At 38.8% G+C, this 24,134-nt stretch overlaps 2 protein-coding genes across 2 annotated transcripts; both read right to left on the bottom strand.

The window, feature by feature from the left end:
* Nucleotides 1-1,256: 1,256 nt before the first annotated feature.
* Nucleotides 1,257-5,089, bottom strand: LOC144645484 (uncharacterized). Its single transcript, XM_078505077.1, has 4 exons — nucleotides 4,901-5,089; nucleotides 3,501-3,536; nucleotides 2,499-2,522; nucleotides 1,257-1,806 (listed from the first exon to the last, which is right to left on the bottom strand). The coding sequence occupies exons 1-4, from the start codon at nucleotides 4,984-4,986 to the stop codon at nucleotides 1,542-1,544; spliced, it is 411 nt and encodes a 136-aa protein (XP_078361203.1). The 5' UTR covers nucleotides 4,987-5,089; the 3' UTR covers nucleotides 1,257-1,541.
* A 1,689-nt stretch (nucleotides 5,090-6,778) lies between these two features.
* On the bottom strand, nucleotides 6,779-23,568 carry LOC144647520 (uncharacterized). The gene is made up of 9 exons (XM_078507317.1): nucleotides 23,345-23,568; nucleotides 22,084-22,122; nucleotides 21,365-21,549; nucleotides 20,016-20,200; nucleotides 15,594-15,706; nucleotides 14,086-14,139; nucleotides 13,327-13,350; nucleotides 9,629-9,762; nucleotides 6,779-7,091 (listed from the first exon to the last, which is right to left on the bottom strand). The coding sequence occupies exons 1-9, from the start codon at nucleotides 23,446-23,448 to the stop codon at nucleotides 6,976-6,978; spliced, it is 954 nt and encodes a 317-aa protein (XP_078363443.1). The 5' UTR covers nucleotides 23,449-23,568; the 3' UTR covers nucleotides 6,779-6,975.
* Between the last annotated feature and the right edge of the window lie 566 nt (nucleotides 23,569-24,134).

Below are 24,134 nucleotides of genomic sequence, written 5' to 3'. Positions count from 1 at the left end.
TGTCTACTTTGTTTTGGATTTTTTCAGCTCTCTACCTTAAACCTCTTCCCCCTATACGGCGCATAAGTTGCAAGCTCTTTAGGGGTTCACCGCGGTCAAACGTCTAAGGCAGGTTTTCTTTCCATTTCGCCGTTTTTAGTTCAAATTGAAGTGTTATTACGAGCAAGGATAGATAAAAATAGTTGCCGAGTGTAAGCATAATCTCACTCTCTCAGGTAAACCAGTGTTTTTACTTTTTAAATGTTTCGCATCCGAACCAAAGTGCTTTGATAAATGGCGCCGACAAGTCCGCATATCGCTATTTTCAAACACGTAGAACTTTTTTAGTAAAGCTCCAAAAAACGTAGTAAACCCTTAGGATACCGGTTATGTATCGAACTTTGAACTGTGGGAATTAAAACCTTTTCTTTGCAGTACTTTTCTTATTTTTTGCATATTTCTGTCGTTTGACCGCGGTGGACTTTAGGGGAGGGGGGGGGGTTAATAATAGGTTGATAAAAGATACTCGTTTGACCTCGTCAAATGAATCAGAGCACGAGCAAGCATACTGTTTTCTCTTCAATCAATCATGAATGAATCAGGGTTGTATATTTCCCACCCTTGCTTCCCGGTGCGGCATGGTTTTGCTCAAGCTCAATGTAAATACAGTCGAAGCTCTCGTAAGCGGACACCCTCGGGACGCGAAAAAAGTGTCCGCAACTGGAGCTTGCCGTTTACGAGAATGGTTCTCGTAAGCGGCCACTAGAGGTGTAGGGGATAGATGGCCGCTTACGGGAGCTTGCCCAGCTAACAATAACCGGACGGACGTGGATGACGACAAAACAAACACTGGAATATGGTACTGTAATCGGTACTGTAAAATCATTGTGACGATTGGTAATAATAATAATAATAATAATAATAATAATAATAATAATAACATTTATTTACCCTCGGTTTGTGATGTGAAGATGATTGATAAAAACAAACAGAGGTTGTAAAATAGGATTTTCTTTGGAGTGTCCGCTTACGGGAGCTTAAAAACAAAGAAAAAAGTCTAAGTCGTAATCTCTGAAGGTGTCCGCGGCCGCTTACGGGAATGTCCGCTTACGAGAATGTAAAGATACAGAGTTTGTATGGGAGTTAAAACGGGGTTTCAAACAAGGCGACCGTAAGTAGAGCTGTCCGCTTACGAGAGTGTCCGTTAAGAGATCTAGAGCTTCGACTGTATTTAGTTATTCGACGTGTTTCGTTGTATCAATGACTTCAGTCGCTAGTCTCGATTTTGTCATATATTTTTATTTTAATGTTGTATTCTATGCTAATAAGAACTTATTTGTCGTTCGATTTTTACAAAACGGTTCATATGAAATGGCATTGGGAAGTACGAGACCTTTTATTGGGTTACCGAAGCTCAACAGTTTTGCAAACTGGTCGGCTGGCACAAATAGCAATAACTCTACAAAAACACGCACATTTTTAAAGAAAGCATCGTATTTATGAATTTAAACAACGAAATATTCTATTATAGCAAGGCTCAAGCTTAAAGTTTAATCCCCTTCTCATCGTTCGTTGAGACAGAAGAAAGTGCATAAACAGCAGACACATCTAAGCCAAAAACAATCTTCATTGTTGTTTGTATGATTGTCTTCATCGGTCAGGGCTGCACAATCTAAGCAACATCCCAGCACACGTGCAATGAAACAACAACAGTCCCTGCAACAGTCCACGCAGCCGTCCACGCACTGGACAATGGAAAATGCACTGGACGATGGCGCCTGATGGTAATTCACAACAGGCCGGGGACAAGGTAGTACAGGAGGTGCGCTGAAATATGACAATATTAGAACTGATAAATGTTGTATGTAAATATGCGCGGAGATATGAAATTTATCTTCGAGTGTCAACACGAGAAGATAAATTTCATATCTCCAAGCAACCATGTATTATTCTGTGTAGCAGTAGCAGTATCAGTAGCAGTAGGGTAGCAGTAGCAGTAGCAGTAGCAGTAGCAGTAGCAGTAGCAGTAGCAGTAGCAGTAGCAGTAGCAGTAGCAGTAGCAGTAGCAGAAGCAGTAGCAGTAGCAGTAGCAGTAGCAGTAGCAATAGCAGTAGGAGTAGGAGTAGGAACAGGAGGAGTAGAAGTAGGAGTAGTAGTAGTAGTAGCAGCAGCAGCAGCAGCAGCAGCAGTAGCAGCAGCAGCAGCAGCAGCAGCAGCAGCAGCAGCAGCAGCAGCAGTAGCAGCAGCAGCCGTAGCGGTAGCGGAAGTGGTAGTGGTAGTGGTAGTGGTAGTGGTAGTGGTAGTGGTAGTGGTAGTGGTAGTGGTAGTGGTAGTATTAGTAGTAACTTTATTTAACGAGGGAACACTTTACACACGTGGACTGGTATCCCTGTGGCCCTCACCTAGCAATATAGTTAAAAATAATTTAACTTAATAAAAAGTATAAAAGATCGCTTGCTTATCTTTAGCCGTCAAGGCTAAAGATAAGCAAGCAAGATAAAACATTACAAAGGATTTACCTTGGCTCCACATGTATGGGAACACTAAAAAAGAATTTAAAATCATTTTATTAGATTTTTTACCAAAACTTTCATACATAGTACGCATGTTGCATAAATAGATACCCATGTCATGAAATTTTAACCAAAAACTCACCAGGTCTATTTATACAAAAGGGTGCTTTTAATACGGATGGAAGTAATTCAGAAGTGTGCGATAGTCATATGTAACGATAGTGGTTTAATTTTGTAGAATTGTTCTAGATGCATGACATGGCTCGTTTTCTCTGTTTTTGTATTAAAAAGGTTATTTGAAAAGATCGCTTATAAAAAGTTATATAAAATCGCGTGTCGAAAACCGCGCGGAATCTACTTCAGCTACTTGTCTGTACATGCAAAAGCAGCCACTATTAAACGCACGAAGCGCACTGAATCCACGAATCAAATGGCTCGGAACGAACGACTTTTGTCGTTCCGCGTTCAGCCGCCAATTTCATTTTCAAGCCCTTTTCTCCTCAGAGGCTACTTCAGCCCGCACGAAAAAATAAGAAGCCTCTGTGGAGGAGAGAGCGCGTCCACCGTATTCAGCAGACTCATGCGAATTAATCGAGCGACTTAGAGCAAATCTACACATGACACAAACCCATTAGGAAGGGAACTACGACTAACGATGGCTAAGATGAAATAGATTTATTCTGAGTGTACTGAGGATGCGCGGTCCGTTGAAAAAAATCAGTCTGCCGGATTTTATTGTTTTTCGTCGATACTGTCCTATAATAACTCTGCCTGTTTAGAAAATAATTCTAGAACACCAACAGAAAAAAATACAACCGAATTCTAGAAAGAGGAACAAAACAAGTTCGTTTCTAGAGTATTTTGGCAACAAAAATGCCAGCGAAAACTTGAAAAGGTTAGACTAGTAGCAATGGATGAAGTGGACATTTCCCGTCCTAAAAAACACTCTTCATCAGTAGTAGATTTAAATAAAGCTAATAATAATTATGTCAATGTGTCAGTGTTTACCCGGCTGGTTCCACAGTATCCAGTTGAGCAGGAACACTTAAAAAAAATAAAAATCATTTATTAACATTTTACATACAAAATATATAAACCAATCTGTGATAATCAAGGAAACGTCCTACGAATAAGCGTATCTTATGACCATAGGTCGATTTTGATGCCGGCTGTTACAAATTCGCATATTTGCAGTATGGACGTTTTACAGTTTACGTTTTACGTTTTTTGTAAGAATGTTTTTTTTTTAGATAGGCATTGTAATGCGTGATATCGTGATTTTACTATTTAAAAAGAAATGTTTATAAAAGTAGTGAAGGAACAATGTAATAAGTAATGTATTGTAAGTAGCATTGTAAGTAGTGTATGTATTTGTGTTGTAAGTAGTGTTCTTTGTGTTGCAATAAATAAATTAATAAAAAAATAAATAAATAAATAAAAAATAAAAATGGACGTTTTACAGTTCACTTGAACAATTCCCCCCCCCCCCCCCCCCTTCCCCCCGCTAAAACAAACACTTTATAGGGTAATGGCAGTAATGGGCTCCTGGTAATGGTCCTTGACCTTTCGTAATTGCCATGGCTCAAATTCTTTCAGATATATTTTTAGAGGCAAACATGAAATTGGTATATCTGCCCGTTGTGAACAGGCATTAAAGAGAATATCACACTGACACCTTAATCCACGCCGATCAATAAACAGCCATTTCATACAGATGGCAGAGGTCGGATGCTCCATGCAAGCGTGAATTTAGTTCTGTACTGGGCCTTTCGGTTTCGGATACATCGAGACGATTGTGTATGAAGTCCACTGGAAAAAAAAACAGCTTACGGTATTTTTGTTCAGGCATATAATTATTATGCCTCCTCGATTGTTATCAATGTATCGTCAAGTTGTAGGCTAAAAAAGGTAGATAGATCCAATATTTCGTGTCTGTACTTGACGACCAAAAGTCCCGGATCATGTGACCGACAACTCGGCAAAACAACAATCCGATTTTTGTGCGGAAATTGGACAAATTTTGATGAAGTTCTCGTAATGCATACCACTAAATGTCAGACAATGTTAAATATATATTTTTGTTGGAATGATTATGGTAAAGTTTTAATATTGATGGAGAGATAAATATTGCATGTTAAAGGAAACTTTAAATCACTTCCGCACACAAGGGCAATCTCAAGCTACATGAAACACGGGATAAAATTCGCTCGTTGGAAAGCATCCATCTACGCTTTAGGACAAAGGGGGATAAGGTAAGGACAGAAAGAATTTAAATCAGCGACTGAAGCTTTTGTTTACATCAACCGTCTGTTTTCTGCGAAGACTACATTCCAAGAAAGCCACCCAAATCTGACACTCTGACACTTGTATAACGTGTCACCGAATTAATATCAATTTCAAAGACTAACCCTTCATCCGAGGCAGCTGTCAGCGTTTGTTTCGCTGCTTCAAGTTCTGCAGCTAATATGTCATCTTCTCCAGGGTTGTCGTTCATTATTTTCCGCTTGCAGCGTTGTAGCTTGAGCGGCTCAATCTGCTGCTCAATGCCTTCACTGAAATACGTGCAGCTGGCCTTGTCACGAAACACCCCCTTGGTGTTGCGTGACGACCTAAATATATAACGACTGCGAAGGAGATACTGCTATTATCTCTTCCACAGACACCCAAGACAAGGACAAACACCACAGGCAGACCACCCTAGATTTCATTTTTTTTTTCGACTCTTGTCTACAATAATAATTAACCACGAACACATAGGGTGATCTGCCTATTCCCCCCAAACACATTAAGACACACATCAAAATTCTCTGTACAACAAAACTCTCTTGATTTCTGATCAACCTGAAGCAAATCAAATAAGAGTAAATGGCATGCAATGCCACAAGGGGTCTTACATAATTTTTAGGAAATTTGTCAAAAACTTAACGTAAAAAAGGTTGCTGATACCTTGTGCGTGACAAAGACTATTGCGTTATATTGCAGCGTGACTTCCGATATGGGGGAGTTAGAAGCCGCGAGAACGGTCAAACGGTTTCTTGTTCTCAATGGCCCTGTATATTATAAGAATTAGAAATTTCTGTCTACTAAATCTTATAGATTCCATCAAATAGAATTAGTCTCTTTCGTTTATACATTATAGTCTTCCATTCTAACTGCACGGGAGTATTTTGCTCTTGTGTTCTACGCGGCGATTGTTTGTAAAGTCAAATTTGAATTATGTTCGGTTGCGCTAAACAGACAACAGAACAACACAATAAAAGATCCTGCTGATCTGCGATGGCATAAGGCAAAAGTCATCGCTTAAAAAGTAGGGGGTTACTTCTGATTGGTTGATAAAGTGGCGCAAGCTTTTTTAAACCAATCACTAAGCGTAGAAGCACAAAACCAAAGCAAACGCGAATTATTTTCGACCCAAGTAAAAATTACCAAGAGAGGATGACGGGTCCTCTCATCCTCTCTTGAAATTACTCTATACAGCAGTCGCTAGTTTCGCAAATGCAAAGGTGTGTTGTAATTAAAGGTCTCGATTTGTCATCTATTTTTATTTCTATTAGCTTTTAGCCTGCATAGCAGGCGCCGAATAGTTTCTAGCGCGCTTATGGGAAAAACGCGAAAGGCGCGAGAGAGCCACGCGAGGAAAAAATCGGCCTTCTCGCGATCGCGCACTCTTTTAACACGCTAAAAACTACACAGACGCCTGCTACGCAGGCTAATTAGCTTTGTCCTCTGTGCTTGTAGAAGCTTATTTGACGTTTTCAGTTTAACAATACGGTTTACAGCTAATTAGAGAAAGGTTGTCGGAAAACAGCACTAAGTGCACTCGACAAGACCGAAAGAAAGTAGTATGGGTAGAGTTAGAGAGCTACAGCACGTGCTGAATACTAACAAGATGGATGGTACTTTCAGCCACGCTGAATTTTAGAAGAATTTTTAAAACTCAAAGATATGCGACAGTAAAGGGAAAGCTACAGAAAACAGGTCTCCTGAGAGCAAAAAAAAACTTCACTGCAAAAATTCAGACTTGTACATTTCCTCTAGGCCAATATGCAAAATTCGAATGAAAACCCAGACCACCTTTCGGTCTTGTTGCGTGTACTTTGTGCTGTTTCCGACAACCTTTTTCCAATAAGCTATATGTTCCCAGGCATGTCAGGGGGATGTTGGGAGGTAGGAGGTATATCTCAGCTCAACCGTTTTTGTCAACTGGTCGACTTGCTCAAATAAAAAGCACTCTACCTATATACATTTTAAAAAAGGCACTGAACCTATAAATACAAACAACAAATTAGTCCTAAATTACAAGTTTATTCAAATTAAAAAAAAAAACATGAATTTGAAAAGGGAGATAAGAGGTCAACCCTATTCATGAAACTTCCCTAAAGAAACAAATATATGCTAAAATGCTCTATTTTGCAAGTCAAGTTTTTTTCTTAGCGTTCCAATGGTCAGCAGCCAGAGTCAAGACAGTCACAGTCATCATTGGTTAGTCACAGTCGGTATTGGCTAAACAACCAAGGACACAGATTGCCAGAAGATATGCGAGGAAAACTACTCCAGCAATCAAATACCCCAATAAAAGTAATAGAACCACGCAAAAACCTGAGGAGAAAATAGTAAAAAAAATGTAAAAAAGTGGCTGAAGCACATTACAAACTGAGCCCATGTAAAATAACTTGAGCTAGCCCGGCCTAGAAATGAACCAATAAACATTTATTTGCTTGCAGCTTAGCGTGAACTAACGTGACCTAATTTGGTACTTAATTTGGTGAGACAGTATTTCGAGGGGTTTTTTTTTTTTGCGATTTAGCCAAAAAGTACGTTAAAACATTACAAATATGTCAAAAAAACGTTAAAGATACGTTTCGCTGGTTTTAATTTCGCGAATTTTTTGAGAAAATCTCGAAAATTGCGCAACTATGTACCAATAAGGTGGTATGAGCTAGCGCGAATAGAGTGAGTTAACGTAAACTTGCGTGACCAGCTTCTCTTATAAAGTTTTCACCTTTTCCTTGTAGTTCATACTAGTCCGGCGGCTAAGCTCGAAATTTTAGTTGAATTGTGCACTTTTTGATACAAGCATGAAACTTGGCACAATGAAAGTGGTCACCAACAGAAGTTTTTTCAGATATAGTGCCAAGCTCGAAAAACACCAGTTTCCATGGAAACCGTAATTATAATTTATAACCGTAAAATCAATGAATTTCGTGAAATATTTGTTTGTTCTGATATAAGCCTGGTTTTCACTAGCGACGCAAGCACAAGCGCAAGAATATCAGATCTTATTTCACCGTGTAAACGGCTTCGACGCAAGCAAAAGCACAAGCGCAATGCACATTGATGCTTGTGCTTATGCTTGCGGCAAGCACAAGCACAAGGGTCAAAATTTGTCCTTTATGCGTGATCGCGCTTGTGCTTGCGTCGCTAGTGAAACCAGGTTTTGTAGACAAATACTATTATGTCAGGTAGTGATACCAAGTCGCACGTACAAAATGTAGAATGAAATGCTGTAATTTTAGACTGTTCACAGCCCTCTATATTTTCCTATTTTTCTTCTCTTAGCGAACGGCGAACGCTGGGAACAGAAAATGAATCGCAAGAGACCTGGACGCTAGTGCAAAACGAAAGACGCGAGGGAGCAGAGGGCGGGGAACGAAAAATCTTTTTTCATGCAATAATTTCCTAGTAAATTATTGGTATTAAAAAGATGGTAAAAAAATAACAATTGTAAGTCTAATTTAAAGCATTTATATCTGTATTTTTGAAATAAAATCTACAAAAAGAGGTTTATAAAAGCACAAGCAGAACTTCTTCGTGAGGGAGGGGCCTCTTGGCTGAAAATAGGAAATTGGCGTTGGCACTATATCGATAATGATTAGTATGTGAATGCTTGTAATCCTGCAAAGTTTGGTGCTTGTATCAAAAATCGCACAATTCAGGATGCTAAGCTGCCGGACTATACCACTTTTAGCTTGTAACGTTTATTTTTATGTGTTTTAATTGTAAGTAGTAGATAAAATATGAGCGGGAGATCTCTAAGGGCGGTTACAATGGCTGGCCGATAGGCGAGCCATTGTAAACGCCCATACAGATCGGACGCGAATATTTTATTCTACTTGTGAATTGAAAACAATAAATTGAATGCAAAGTATTGTTATGCGAATCAGTAGAGATCTGTATCAAAAGTTAATGAATACGAATTAGCTGAGCAGGAGTCTGTATCACAAGTTAATTCTATTGTTTGATTTGGATTGGGGTTTACAGTTGTGTACATGTGATCTGAATAGTGTGCTGGGATTGGTTTGCACCCTCATGAATAATTAATGAATTTTACAATGTCCATTATTATTATTATTATTATTATTATTATTATTTTTATTTTTATAATTATTATTATTATTATTATTATTATTATTATTATTATTATTATTATTATTATTATTTGTGACCACTGTCGTATAGGCATAAATAGATTGTGCTCGGCAACTTTTGAGCAACTTTTTGTAGTACCAGCAATCTAGGGCCACTTTTGCCTTCCTTGGCAACTTTTGAGCAACAAATTGATATAAAACCGATCCAAACCATAAAAGGTCGTTTCATTTCGAAGGATTTTATTAAAACTGGTTTTATCAAAACTGATTTCATTAAAACTAAGGATATACAATAAAATGACAATAAAATAACACTTGCTTTACGCCCGCGAAATCTGGACAGCGGCTTTCTATCTAACGGGCGCTTAAATCCAGCGGTTACTCTCTGCAACATAGAGCCTGCCGCCGGCCATCTTGGTATTTAAAGTGAGAGTAATAGACGCTGGGGCAACTCTAACCTGCGATCAGGCGTTCTTTTTTTCTTTTTACGAAAGTAGTAGGGAGGGAGGGTATGATTTCAGGTTAGGGCAACTCTTAGTAAACCTGCAAGCGCTTCAATTTCCAGAAAACGCAAACTTCACTCTAGAGAGCAAGCAACTTTTCTAAATTTTGGTGGCAACTTTTTGATATTTAAGCAACTTTAGAGCAACTTTTGGGCATATTGTGAAGCAACTTTTCCTGAATTTACCGGCACAATCTATTCATGCCTACTGTCGTAGCAAGCTCTTTGTTTGTTAGAGATTGTAATAAATCCTGTTAATTACTTACCTTTCCCATCTAGGCTATACCATTCGTCACCGTCACACCGAAAACAACAGTCCACCCAGGAAAACTCGTCAGACGACGGTGGAGAGTCTTTAACAACCACTACAGACTGGGGACAAGGCAATGCAGGGGGTGCGCTGAAAGTTGGCAATATCAGAATTAATGCTGTGGTAAAACGTCTCCACCAATTAGCCATGTTCAAAACGAGCAGGGGACTGGGTACGAATATTCAGTATCGATTGCACTGAAAAACTGGGCCCGTCATCTGAAAGAGCATCCAAAAATTAGTAACTCAACCAAATTTGAGAGTTATTGGTTTAAACGCATAGGTATAGTTCACTTTTAGAAATTGCTAAAATAAGAGAGCTTAGTATCCAGCTGTCCATCCAGCCATCAATCTCGAGCCCAGAGTCCGTCCAGTCGGTCAGCGGCACGGGACGGACTCTGGGAAACTGGAATCGATCAGATCAATTTCAGGTCGATTTCAGGTAGAACCTTGGTCTTCCGGTTTTTATTGCGCATGCTCTTAGGTCTAAACGGAAGTAAATTTCCCAGAACGGAAGTAAATCGAGAAAGTTGAACTATTTCTTAAACACAGTATCGACAGAACTGGTGTTTATCGAAGCAACAAACGTAACAAAAACATTCTGCAGTTAACAAAAGAGAAAGTTAACAAAAGAGCGTCTGGTGTTTTGATTTTCTTTAGTCTCTTTCTTGAGCATACTGCTATATTGCAATTGGTTTTAAATCAAAGATCTTGTTTGCCTTCCAGGATTCCGCCTGTGAAGACTGCGTGCGTGTGTCAGTTGTTGTTTTGCAGATGACGACGAAGAAATTGACATAATGCACAATGCACGGACTAGCTATTGTTCTGTTTATACAAATTTTTGTTTGGCGACTTTCGTATATTTCAAAGACTTCTCGCTGACAGCGCATCTTTTTCCTCGTCGAATGGCTGTAATATTAATAAAGACGTTAAAGGCCACACCGGTCAACGCTATTCAAAAGATCTCAAAAGGTGTATTAAATTAGCATTTCGGCAACTCAGCTCGTGCACGCAATTCACGCAATTCACGTGCACACAATTGTACAATTCCTTTTTTTCAGCAAAACAACAACGCGTAATGTTCAAATTCTACGTTATTAGTTATTATTTTGAATCGAGCACTGTCTGCCATATTCAGTTTTTCAACCGTAACGGAGATTTGAATGAAAACAGTAGTTCTAGCGAGATTTGTAAGTCAACTATAAATTGAGTTTTCAATCGACCTTGTCCTTGGTGACGCCGTCGTTGTTGTTTTAAAACTTCGTTCAGAATTGACGTTTAAAGGAAGTCCTTTTTTTAATTATGGTATCTTTTGAGTTCAAAAATAGTAGATTTAGAAAATACTTCATTTATGTAGCACCATATCACGAGTTCTTAGATGTTTTACAAAATTAAGGTGATACATCTGAACATTTGACTATGGAAAACAAAAATGTTTTTCCAGGGTTTTTTCGGTTTAGTTTACTTCCGGGGAAGATTTTCAGACTTCCGTGTTGATTTCTATTGTTCTGTGAGGACCAGTAAGACACTGAATTATTATTCAGTTTCCCAGAGTGAGTCCCGGCGACCCTACCGCTGACCAACCGCTGACGGATCGCGGAGCCGGGGCTCACTCTGGGCTCGAGATTGTCCAGCCATACTAAGCTCTCTTATTTTAACGATTTTTAAAAGAGTTCCATGCCTTTGCGTTTAAACCAATAACTCTCAAATTTGGTTGAGTAACTAATTTTTGGATGCTCTTTCAGATGACGGGCCCAGTTTTTCAGTGCAATCGATTTTGAATATTCGTACCCAGTCCCCTGCTCGTTTGGAACATGGCTAATGCAGATATAACTAGTTTGAGCTTCAAAGGCTCAATTCTTTCCAACCTTCGACCCGAAATACTCCATTTTGAAGTCTGCTTAGCTTTTGCTAAATCTGAATACCGTATTCATTCGAATAAACGCCGCGGCGTTTTTTTAATTTTTCGCGATTCCAGTGCGGCGTTTATTCGAGGGCGACGTTTATTCAAAATTCGATTTATTTCTTGCAAACAACAGCATGGTAACTCAACATTTGAACTTTGAAAACAGGAACATGTTGTAGTACTTGTCTCAAAAGCCATTTTCAATACCTTAAAACATTGTTACATTGTTGGCCTAATGGTTAGCGCGCTCGCCTCCGAGTCGAACGGCCCGGGTTCGAGGCCTGGCCGGGGCGCTGCGTTGTGTTCTTGGGCAAGACACTTTACTCTCACAGTGCCTCTCTCCACCCAGGTGTACAAATGGGTACCGGCGAATTTACTGCTGGGGGGTAACTCTGCGATGGACTAGCATGCCATCCAGGGGGGAGTAGCAATACTCCTAGTCGCTTAATGCTACGGAAACCGGGATAAGCTCCGGCTGTATGAGCATCATGGCTCGGACACAGACTTTTACATCAAGGAAAATAATTACTTTAGGCTTGCTCAAACTTGATATTTCACTGCATTTGCTTTTTGAGTCTATAATAAGAATAAACGCCGCATCGTGATGCGGCGATTATTAATATTTCTGCTCTAAAATGCGGCGTTTATTCGAGGGCGGCGTTTAATCGAATAAATACGGTACGGGCTAGAAACGGAACGCGGAACGAGTGACTTAGTTTGCCCATATGCAAGTTTGATCGGAGTTAGATCTCTTAAAAAAACCTGAACGTCCACTACGATATAGGATAATTTTCTAAGCTATTTAAAAAAAAATGTGAATTGCAGTGGCCACTTTTTTACAGTTGGGACTGGAATTGATATTCCAAAATAACTGGATGAGACCATTTGAACAGTTTAGGTAGGGAAGAGAATAAGTTTTGGTTTTAGGTAAGGTAGAGAATAGCGCTTTTATGGTTAAGCACTGATCTACAGTATTTGACTATGTTTCTTTTAAATTCGGACGTACAAACAAATTCATACCACCACAATCGTACAAGGGGGGTGGGGAGTGGATGGAACCCCTCCCCGTCCCTCCCCGGAGTTTTTCGTTATATTAAGGCGTAGCGAAATTATTTTGCACTGAGAAGGAATCCCGTAGCTTACTCTACAAGATGGCATAATTTTAATTGGCTTTGACGTCATATGGCGTCAGGTGACGTCAGCAGGGCCGCCATCTTGGACCCGCCATCTTGGATTTCAACATTTTCTTAGAAAGTCACAAAATAACGGAAATTGATGCAAAATCAAGCCAGAATGCTTAAGGAATGTTAAAGTAAACAAATCGTGCTATTCTGTTTCAAAAAACTGGAAAAAAAAAAAGAAAAATATTAAAAATGACGATTTTTGGTAAGACCTGCTTGTGTTTATGACGTTGCCACGGCAACGTCAAATATCATGGACACATGGTTGACATGGTTGACATATCAAACTGATATGAAAGTTTCAGCATTGAAGAGTAAATCGCTTTTTCAAAATTTAGAAAAAACCTTATGGGGGATGGATTCACCCCCCCCCCCCCTTTCGTCCGAGGGTTAAGGATTTAGCACAAATTGTTATTTTTATTATTCACCACTTTAAAAACGAGAAAAACTCTGTAGCGACTCTCAGCACACAGTCGCTTGTAGAACCGTTGCTAGGTACAACATGGTTTCTCACATTTTGTTTTGTTGGGAAACATTTTGAGCAAATAAAACATCACAGAGGTTTTACCTTGGCGGCATAACTGCGGGAACGCTGAAATAGAATTCAAAACGACAGTTTGTTCAATTTTATACCAACAGAAACATAACCTTTATCAAACGAAAACTAAATAAGTAGACACGTAGCATGCATATAACCCCCCCCCACCCCTGAAGGTTTTTAAAAACCATCAAAATAGTTTATCATGTTTATTACACCGCCGTTTAACACCAGACAGGAAGGTCAAACTTCACCACACAGTGCGAATAAACTCACTAAGTCTGTTTATACAAAGGGTCGCTTTTAAAAGTATGAATGACAGTAACTCAATAGTGTACACACCATGAAATAGGGTGGTAGAATCTATTTAAAGAGGCTTTTTCACGGATTTTAACAGATTTTTTTGAACAGCCAAATATATATTTGTGTCATAGGAAATCTAAAATTGGTGGTCCATGTTTATTAACAATTGTCATATTTGAGCACTGAAAGAAGCGTCTTTGGCTGCGGATGGCTAGGGTGGAAGTGGATAAAGTTCAGTTTCTGCGTGTCTTCAAGAAATCGATGTTTACGGCCGTGTTTTGATTTCTCTCCGCAAGCTACGGTTTTATCATCCTTCAGATGTTCAAAGGCGGATAATGGTTTTTTTTACTAGTTTAGTCGCCTACCACTAATTTCAGAACAGTTTAGACAAAAAATCCCCAAAATCCCCGTGACGTAAGGCTTCGTTAAACAATAGAACACAACGTTGACTTAAAGTTCAAAACAATTAAATTTCATGGTTATTACCTGCCGGGTAACTCAACTTCCCTCCTAGTCTCGATAATTTCTGTGGCCACAATTCTAAAACAAATTAAAGCGTCAAAACAGATAAATTATACAGAACTAAGAAAGGCTTCCCAGCAACTTGTATGCAGCCATCAAAGAGAATCGAAAGAGAAACGCGCGACTCATAACTGATCTCACAGATAGGTACAATTTTTTGAGCCAAAACCCAAACACGAAAACGATAGTAGCGCGAAAAAAGAACGCAGAGCCCCCAGGTTGATATTCGATGGACTTCATTTAGGCGTCCTAATTAACAGGCTTTATTGTCTTTGAGTTGACGTACGCCCTCACTCGCGACCTTAATGTCATTTTTTTGTTTAATTGCCAAAGAGGGCTTCGATAAGAACCATGTCAGCAAGCACGAACTGAAAAACACGACAGAATTTTGCGTATGTCTAATCACTTATAAATCCTAACAAAAATTAAGATGTGATGGTTGTAACGACCCATATACTGACAAAGAAAACAAAAGCTCCCGTTTCTCCAAGTTAGTTGCGTAATGTTTAATAGTCTAAATGAGCAGCAGTGTTTTATCAAGTTTAAAACACGAGGCGCAGCCGTGTGTTTTAGACTTAATAAAACACGAACTGCGACTATTGAACGGCTCTTGATGGAGATCATCTCATTCTTGCACTAACACTTGGGGTTATTTTGGCCTAATGAATTGGACGTAAAATTGAGCCTCGTCTTTAGATTAAAAGTATTTTCTTTATGAATTATTAATAAGTTTTTGAAGTATGTTGAAATAATTCAATCACCAAGTTACCACTTCCGTGTTTAATGGAATTCAACACACAAGCTTGAAACATGATAGCAGCTCTACAGAACTACCTAGTTCAGACGCCGAACGTTTCATGAGCCAAACTAAATTCGAATTTGGACAGACCCAGGTTAACAAAAGTACATCTGTTGATTGAGACGTCCAACTTAAAGCCGTTCTGTAGCCGTTAGTAATACGTCTGATGGTTAACACTTTACACGTCGCATGTTTTGTGAGATCAACTGTTTTCAAAAAAAAATAATACATTAGGATCGGCACATGAAAAGTTCGGCGTCTGAACCAAAGCCGTTCCAAAGTCGAAATTCCCGGCCAAGCCAGGCGGGAAGAACGGCTGAGCCGTTCCAAATTGAAATATCCGTTGTTAATTAATTTTAGACGCCGAACTTTTCATGTACTTAATTCAAACTATTACCTTAGCGGTTCGGCTCATGAAAAGTTTGGCGACTAAACCGGGCCTTCCGTGGTTACAATCGAGTAGTTGGTCACTGAGCTGTTTTCTACTGTAGACGAACGAAGATTCCAGTAAGAAACTCGATGGCGCCGTAGTCAAACAGGTAGAGATTCTAAGCAAATATATAGATAAAGATTCGTTAACTTTCAGTGATCTGTTACAAATCTCTGATATAATGAGGACTGTTTTTCAAATAAAAAGAAGAACGAGACTTTAACATTACAATCACAGACTAACCCTTCATCTGTAGCAGCTATAACTGTCTTCCTCGCCAACTCAACTCCTCCTACAACGGTGCGCTCTTCTCGAACAGATAACATGGCTGCGCGTCCTGCTCCGTTGTCTTGAATAGTTTAAGTGACCAAGGTCACTTGCAGTTCGGCGTGGCTTGGTAATATCAGTTTTCAGTCTCTTTCCCAGTCTCCCAGCGTTAACAGGAGGTTAATATAATATAAAATGAACTTAATATTCTACCCAGATCTCATGCTTAAAAAAACTCACCGGTACTGCCTAGTCAACGCTTCTCTGGGTTGATTTCGCTTTGTGCTGCCATTTAGAAAACCTTTTTCAGACAATGAAAGAGCAAGTAAATGGGACGGGGAGAGGTACTTTCGGAAAAATCCGGAGAGTGTGTGCGGCGCTATTTTGCATTTTGTAGCTGAATGAAGTATGAACCAGTAAAAACGCCGATTTACACGGCAGAAAATTTTTGGCAGGCACGGGTAAAATTTGGTACGCGTTCCAAAAAAATAGCACGGATACCCTGTTTACACGTCCATTTTTCTACCGTGCTGAACTGCGTTAAATAAGGTTTTGGTGCGCGTTCTGCTTTTGACGTCACGGCTTGACTAACCCCAGGTTCCCCTTGTGCGCGGTTTTAGACCCAACCTGAAATGAAATTTTACGCTTTGGACGGCTAAAACACGGTTAAAAACCGATTTCAGAATTCTTTTTTTCGATGCTCACATCAGCATCCCACATAGTTTCGATCGAGCAACTAAAACAATATCTCTCATATCCAGTACACTTTAAAATCTATGACTAGGTTATAATAGATTACAAAGAAGGCTAAGAGATTGATTAAAGTCAACTCTAATTGATTAATTACAGTCACCTCTTTCTCTCTAAAACGAGCACCTTCGGGACCCGCCCCAACTGTGCACTTCAGATACAGTAGTCGAGGTAACGTGACACCAGCAATTTTGAGATAATAAAGTTCAACAGCTTTGCGCAAATGCAAAAAATATTAGTATGGCAATTTTGTTTATTTTATTCCACGGTTTTGTAGAAAGAACAATGCAGACAGCGCTTTGCACTTGCAATTATCGTTAAGGCCTGGCCAAACGGAGACGCAAGTGGACGCAAGTTTGCAACTTGCGTTTACTTGCGTCTCCGTTTGGCCAGGACTTGCGTGCACTTGCGTTGATTTGCGATGACTTGCATTCACTTTGGTCAAGATCAAATTTGCACGCAAGTCAACGCAAGTGTTTCACCGTTTGACCACCTAACGCAAGTCAACGCAAGTTTTGCTGCTTACTTCAAATACTGAATTGCAGCGCGCGCAGTAGCTTTTAAATGGCTTTTTTGACAACTTGCGTGCACTTGCGGTCCGTTTGGCCACCCAACGCAAATTTGTACGCAAGTTGAACTTGCGACTACTTGCGTCCACTTGCATTACCGTTTGGCCAGGACTTTATTGGCCAGTTCAAAATTATTTTGCGCATTTTTGGTATCAGTCGTCGCACTTTGTGCATACACTTTTCATAAATGCATACCGATACGGAGGGAAACCTGTTCCCCGCGACCTTAAGAGTGAATTGATTGTTCAATCCAACAAAAGGTCTTTTGTTCGAAAACTTAAATTAATTAAAACTGTATGAGGAGTACTGGGTCTAGACTGAGGGAGCCCAAACTATCAGTTTCTCCATCAAGGCAGTGCTACAAAGTAAGTAAGAAAGTAGAGTAAGTAAGTAAGTAAGTAAGTAAGTAAGTAAGTAAGTAAGTAATTAAGTATGTATGTATGTTTTTTGTATTTGAGGCGGTTCGAGGGTCGCACTGCAATGACCCCCTTCCATTCACTACAGAAAAGAAAAATACAGGGGAGAACCGCCAAAGGTGAGGGGGCACCCTAATTATTCTTAAGAAATACTTGGCCTAAAATTATTTAAAATTCTTAACTAAAAACTAATATAATATTTTTATGCACTAAAAAGCTTACAGCAGCTACTGTTACGAAAAACAATCATTTTCGCCCTAGATCCAACACAATGGCTGCGGTCACATCTAGACTGCCAAGTAGTAGATCAAATATGAGCGTTTACAATGGCTCGCCTGTCGGCTCGCCATTGTAAACGCCCATACAGTCGGACGCGAATATTTATTCTACTTGTGAAATGAAAACAATAAACTGAATGCAAAGTATTGTTATGCGAATCAGTACAGATCTGTTTCAATAGTTAATGAATACTAATTAGCTGAGCAGGAGTTTGTATCAAAAGTTAATTCTCTTGTTTGATTTGTATTGGGGTTTACAGTTGTGTACATGTGATCTGAATACTGTGCTGGGATTGGTTTGCACCCTTACGAATAGTTAATGAATTTTACAACTATAGTTAAAACGGCGTTAACTTTAGTTAGCTATTTCGGTAATGTGACCGCTTCTCTGTTCACCCTAACTATAGTTAAAAATTTAACGCCTCGCTGATCCAAAACAATACAGACTAACTATAGTTATACCCAAGCAGGGTTCATGGGTTAGTCTTAAGTTTACAAACGAAACACCAATCAGAATGCGACAATTCTTTTCGCACGTGCGAAATAAACATAAATATGCAAAACAAAGCGTGAAGGGAAGGAAAGAAAGAAAAACAACATACCAAGAAATTACATACCACCAATGTTAGCAAATATAAAGCTTGAATTCTTCGGCTTCTAGCATCCTTACTTCATTTTATTTTCTTCAACGCCGAGATGCCGTGCAAAAATAGGAAAAAATAGAGGAACAATAAGACACAGATCAACAACGAGGGCTGTCATGAACTAATTTAAATTCAAAATTATTCAAAAGCTAATCAGAACTAACTATAGTTAACTGTGTTGGTGTGACCGCAAAGACGACCGAAAGCACTAACTATAGTTAGGTATGACGTCACGAAACTTGAGACTAACTATAGTTAAACTTTAGTTACGTCGTAGATGTGACCGCAGCCAATGGCAACCTTCAATGAAAGAGCAAAACCCGTGGCATCCTATCTTCTCGAGTTATTGCAGTTTTACGGCGAAGAAGGGAAAGAGAAGCTCGAACGATCGCAACAATCGCCGCGATAGTCTGTAGCAATCGTCTGTGTAATGTTCTCATGTAATCGTCCCGATCGCAAGAAAACTTTTTGAAGTGACAGAGACGATAGAAACGATCGGGGCGATTATGTGAGAGCCAGCGTTAAAAATCAACAAGTTAACTGCTAAACAGGAGCCTCGTACAACTACCATGTATTTAAGTACTATACTGTAAAAAATTGTTGGAGAGCGGTGGCCTAATGGTTGACCCGCTCGATTTCACATTGAGTTGTTTTCTTGGGCAAGATACCTTACTCGCATTATGGCTCTCTCCACCCAGGTGTATAAATGGGTACCGGCAAATTTAATGCTGAGGGGTAACCCTACGATGGACTAGCATCCCATCCATGGAGGAGTAGAATACTCCTGGGCCCGGTTGTTCAAAGCGCGATTAAGCTAATCCAGGATTAACGTGATATTTGATTTCAATTTTATAACATTTCGTTAAGGTTTTCTGTTAATATATTTAATCCCCATTTTTGACGTTGACCAACTCAAACGTCACAACATTAACTATGGAAAACTTTTAAAACAAGAGAAATTAAAACCTTGATCATCTTTTAATCCTGGGTTAGCGTTAATCGCCCTTGGACACCCGGCCCAGCTGGTCGCTAAATGCTGTTAGCTTCGAAAAGATGGCAAAACGGGAAACTTCGGCCTGATACAATGTTAACCTATAATCGTAAAAATATATAATCTATACGATCATTTGAATGAATAAGAAACAAGATCATCCTTCATTCAAAAGCTAAAGAAGACGAACTCCCTCTACAATTCTACCCTGGATAAGAGCTGGCTACTCCGTCTAATGTTTATATCCAGTAGTATAGTTTCAAGGTTTCCTTACAACAAAAACCTTAAGTTACCTATTTATACAAGATGAAGACAGGCCCACAAACAAAATAATGGCCAGGCTGGATCCGACATTTGGTGACCTGGACTTCAATTTTTGAGATAACAGATGATAATGATATATTTACGTGTCACTTCTTTGGTTTAAAGGAAAAATTGACTCCGTTATGTTCAGGCTATGTAACAAGTCACACTTTTTGAGTCAGTGAACTTTTTTCTAAACCCTTTCCTAACTGTTTAAAGTTCTGTAAAGTATTTTAGGCACATTCTTTGTTCGAGCTATTTCTGACAACACTCCAACCATGATAATATAGAATTTACAAAACTGTTTTTGATCCTAATAAAGTGTCTGTGACAATACTGTTTTAAGGCATCATAGATAAGAGAGGAAACTTCACGATACTACAGCAACAGATTACTGATCTCCCCCTGTAGTTGTGTTTTCTGTGTCTTGACACAGATCTAGTATCAGCAGCAACAACACGAGCAAGAGCTGACAGAGCTTGTGTTAGAGGGCTGAGGGCGTCTCTCGGGCTCCGGACTTGACTCTTGACACGCCGCTATAATTTTAAAGACACAGTACAGGATTCCTACTGCAAGCACAAGAACTGCGACAATCAAATAGCCCAGCAGAAGGAACAGGACACACCAAATGCCTGAAAAATACCAAATGAAAAATAATTTGGAATTGACACCTAAAGCAAAAAAGACAAGCCAACTGACAAAAAATCAGTTCGTCGTCTTCCTAATTAGGAATCCAACTGAATTCAAACCCTATTAAGATGAGTCAAACTTTCCTTTCAATTAAAAACAAGTTTTTTGAGGTTGATTTTATAATAAATTAAACGGTAGAAAAGGACAACGTTTCGACCGTTTATCGGTCATTCTCAAGTTTTTAAGGAACTTGAGAATGACCGTTAAACAGTCGAAAGGTCGTTCTTTTCTAGCGTTTAATCACTTAGTTAATTAGTTAAGTTAGTTAGTTAATGAGTTAGTTTTTCATTTAAAGGTTTTAATGATTCTTAGTTTTTATTTCCATTTTTACAGCTTAGCTATTTTATTTGTTAGTTTTTCCTTTTATCACTGATGTAAATTTTTTAAGTAAATTTCACTTTTTAATAACATTTTTATTGTAAAGCGCCATGAGCCATGGATATGGCGCTATATAAGTCTTTATTATTATTATTATTATTATTATTATTATTATTATTATTATTATTATTATTATTATTATTATTATTATTATTATTATTATTATTTTGTTATAAAATATAAAAGTAACAAATTAAATTAGCTTAACGCATTGTTTTGAAATTCCACTCTTTTAACTTTCTCCAAATCTTAGTTGCTAATTGGGCTGATGTCTGCGTGTTTTTAATGCACATATATGAAAATTTGTACTGAGAGGATTTGACATTGGGGTTTATCTTTATTTGAACAATTTAAGGTACTAGATTGTAACCGTACTTTAATAAATAAGTTAAAGTAGAATTGAAAGAAGTGACATTTTTACTGTAAACCGGTGAAGCGAGTGATTTTAATCGAGAGTTGTTGATAGAGTGAAAAAAAAATACCAACTTCCAAACTTTTCGGGCCTTGCTTTAATCGCCAAAAGAGGGCCTCTCTTCTGGATCCCCCAGTGATGTGTACAGAGTCTAGTGGGTTACAGACCAATAAACCCGCTCTTTCGTGATTAAAGAATAAGTATCCGAAATGCCATGAATAATTTAAGAAAAATAGGACTTTCCGAGAATGATACTATGGGACAATTAGCTGAAAGAGCTCTTTAATTCGTAAAAAGAAGAGCGAATAGTTCCCACCTTTTCCTTCGAGCTTGTACCACTTGGAGTTAATGTCATACGAGCAACAAAAGTCTTCCAGGCGGTTTGACCAGCTCTTCTTACGTACATCTGTTATAATCGTGAAGGTTGGAGGCGGAGGTCCTATAGGAGCTACCGTTGTTGAATGGACTGGCCAGGCCTCTGCAACTGGCTGATAATTGGCGCTGAAAATCACCGAATTAAATTACCCTTCCTTTTGTGTTTGATTCAGATCATGATTATGATAATTAAATGATATTTCTATTGACGAATTAGGTGTTGAATTGCTCGTGGGCTAGTGGACAACCTTTAAGCAAGGACACGTGAGAAACGAAAATCTTGCTCTAAACGATCTAATATCTTAGTATTAGGTTTTTGTTGTCACACCACATCTTCAATTTCAACTAACAAATATCTACTATCTCACAAACTTCAACACACTCAGCTTATAATAAAACTCAAACTTGTTTAGACGGTTTTTTGCACTAAGACAACTAGTTGGCTCTCAGCAAAAAAGATGGTCAGTAAACCAGAAAACGAGGATCAAACAATCAAACTACAGGAATAAATGTGTTTAATCATTAGAGCTTGCCGTGACTAGAAATTTCAGGAAGGTCTTACCCAAGGTCGAAAGGTAACCCCAACAAGAATCGTATTTGTGGGCAAGTAACAACACTTTGGGGACGAGAATGCACAAACAGAAATCGTTCCAGACCTACCTTGCCTCTGCCGTATTAATTTGCATTGCAACAACGTCACTGAAAAGAAATTTGGAGAAAGGCGATGTTTAAAAATTTTGACAAACAAAGGTGAAATATCTTAAAATTACAAAACTACGTAGCAAAATCCACCTAGCAGTGCATTAATACCTTTAACCATCTAGGCGCCTAGCCTGTGAAAACAGTTGCGTCTCAGTTCTCGGCTGTCAGTTCGCAGGCTACTAGGCGCTCCGTCTACCTTACTTTCTGAGAATATATTTCTTTCGTTAATGTGTACAGAACAACGCTTCCTTTACCCATCCGAGACATATAGTTGCCAATGAAAACAGAATTTTTTGTTGCTGACTGTACACGTTTTCGAAATAATTTTCTGTTATTGTTCTTCGACTCGGTTGTTGTTTGGTTCAGTTGTCACGCGACAGTTAATAAGCTTAAGCATGATGGCCCAAATGGCGGCTGCCGAAATAACTAATTCTGTGTTGTCCCGTCTTAAAAAAACAGTACCAAAGAGAATAAGTTAAATCTTCAGTTTACTTGGGAAAATGAGCGGATTACATTGGAGCTCGTGCCATGCGCTCCTGATCGTTGGATTTCTGAGTTTGTCGTACTTCGATGGTGCAATCGGTATACATTTGTATTGCTAGAATAACTTGTTTCTTTTTGTGCACGAATGATACATTAAAACAATTTTAAATAATTGTGTCAGTCACAAAAGTTCACTGATACTTTTGTTCATTCTACAGTGCACTAAACAGCGAAATGGGAGAATGGTTCGTTTAGTAGACAATGTAAGGGAAGCTTTCGTTGACCTTCAACCCAGCTTAAAACTGACCACAAAGTGAGAAAGCCCGTTCAACGTTTGCCTATCTTCTGCAAACAAATTAGCCAAAATTAAATTCTACAGGAGGATCTGCTTATGAATTTAAGGTGAATAATTTTAATATACGAGGCTGAACGACTGAGTTACACACTATTTCCATGTAACATAAACTACTTCCGCCTTTTACGACATAGCTCTGAAAAAATTCGAAGTGTAAACAATATGGCTTTTAAAGGCTGCCAAGATATATCATTATAGGAAACAATGTGCTCCGTGGAACCCTCTTTAAATAAAGTTGTCTGTATGTCTATCTATCCATCTAAACTGACCTGTGTGCTTCAAGGTTTAGATACCAATTAGCGACTAAGTTGTCGGTTGTAATAACTGCAACATAAAATGAGCAGCACAATGCGAAGTGAATAGTGATGAAGTCAGACTAACCCTTCATCTGTTGCAGCTATCAGCGTGTTGCTCGTCACTTCAACTCCCGCTTCCACTACACGCTCTTCTCGGACAGCTATCACGCCTTCTTGTCCGCTGTTCATTTTCAGCTTTCGGTTAAGTCTTATTCTTCACTGAACACTTGGAATGACTTTGTCCTTTTAGTATTCAATAAATCTCGATACAAATCAGTGCACGAGCTCTTGCAAATACTTACAAAGCTGTCACGCACAGACGCGTCGTATCCCTTAGCAACGTTTCTTGTGATAATCGCGGGCTCTGTCATGCAATTCCAGCAACCAGCGAGTTGCAAACAAAAATGTATTTTTGACTGGCTAGTTGTGACAAGTAAAGGCTAAGAAATTAACACAAAATTCCGAAATAGTGTTACACGGAACTTTTATTAAAGGTGTTTGTTAAAAAATTACAATACAACCAGCAAGTAAATCTCTATTTATTATGTTTTGTTTTGTTTGTTTCTTTTTGTTTTGCTTTGCTTTTCTCTGTTACATATTGCAAAAATAATGTCAACTTTATAGCCTGGAATATATGATATGCAAATAAACATTATCTTTTCGATGGGCTAGCAGCACAGAAGATTTTTACCATTCCTCGAAAATGACGTGAGTAGACGTCCCAAGAAGTTTGGCAAAATCTTATTGGAGTTTGCTTAAAATGTAAGGTCAATAGAGACCATGATACCTTCTTCCAGAGAGGACATAGGGGTGCATGTGGCCTTATTCACTACGGAGCATAATTAACTGTATTCAAATCATTTGATTGTAAAAAT

The sequence above is a fragment of the Oculina patagonica genome, chromosome 3, assembly GCF_052425735.1.
Source record: "Oculina patagonica isolate OP01 chromosome 3, crgOcupat, whole genome shotgun sequence".
In the NCBI taxonomy this organism is placed as follows: Eukaryota; Metazoa; Cnidaria; class Anthozoa; order Scleractinia; family Oculinidae; genus Oculina; species Oculina patagonica.
The sequence above is the reverse complement of the archived record's forward strand: the minus strand, read 5'-3'. Positions and strand labels throughout refer to the sequence as shown.

Coding starts and splice junctions, on each gene's coding strand:
- LOC144645484 (XM_078505077.1), bottom strand. CDS start 4,986: ATGAACGACAACCCTGGAGAAGATGACATATTAGCTGCAGAACTTGAA. Junction 2,523..3,500: donor GATACTGTGGAACCAGCCGG/GTAAACACTGAC, acceptor ATTCTTTTTTAG/TGTTCCCATACATGTGGAGC. Junction 1,807..2,498: donor CCCATACATGTGGAGCCAAG/GTAAATCCTTTG, acceptor GTCATATTTCAG/CGCACCTCCTGTACTACCTT.
- LOC144647520 (XM_078507317.1), bottom strand. CDS start 23,448: ATGAACAGCGGACAAGAAGGCGTGATAGCTGTCCGAGAAGAGCGTGTA. Junction 14,140..15,593: donor ATAGCTGCTACAGATGAAGG/GTTAGTCTGTGA, acceptor AATTTGTTTTAG/AATTGTGGCCACAGAAATTA. Junction 13,351..14,085: donor GAAGTTGAGTTACCCGGCAG/GTAATAACCATG, acceptor ATTCTATTTCAG/CGTTCCCGCAGTTATGCCGC.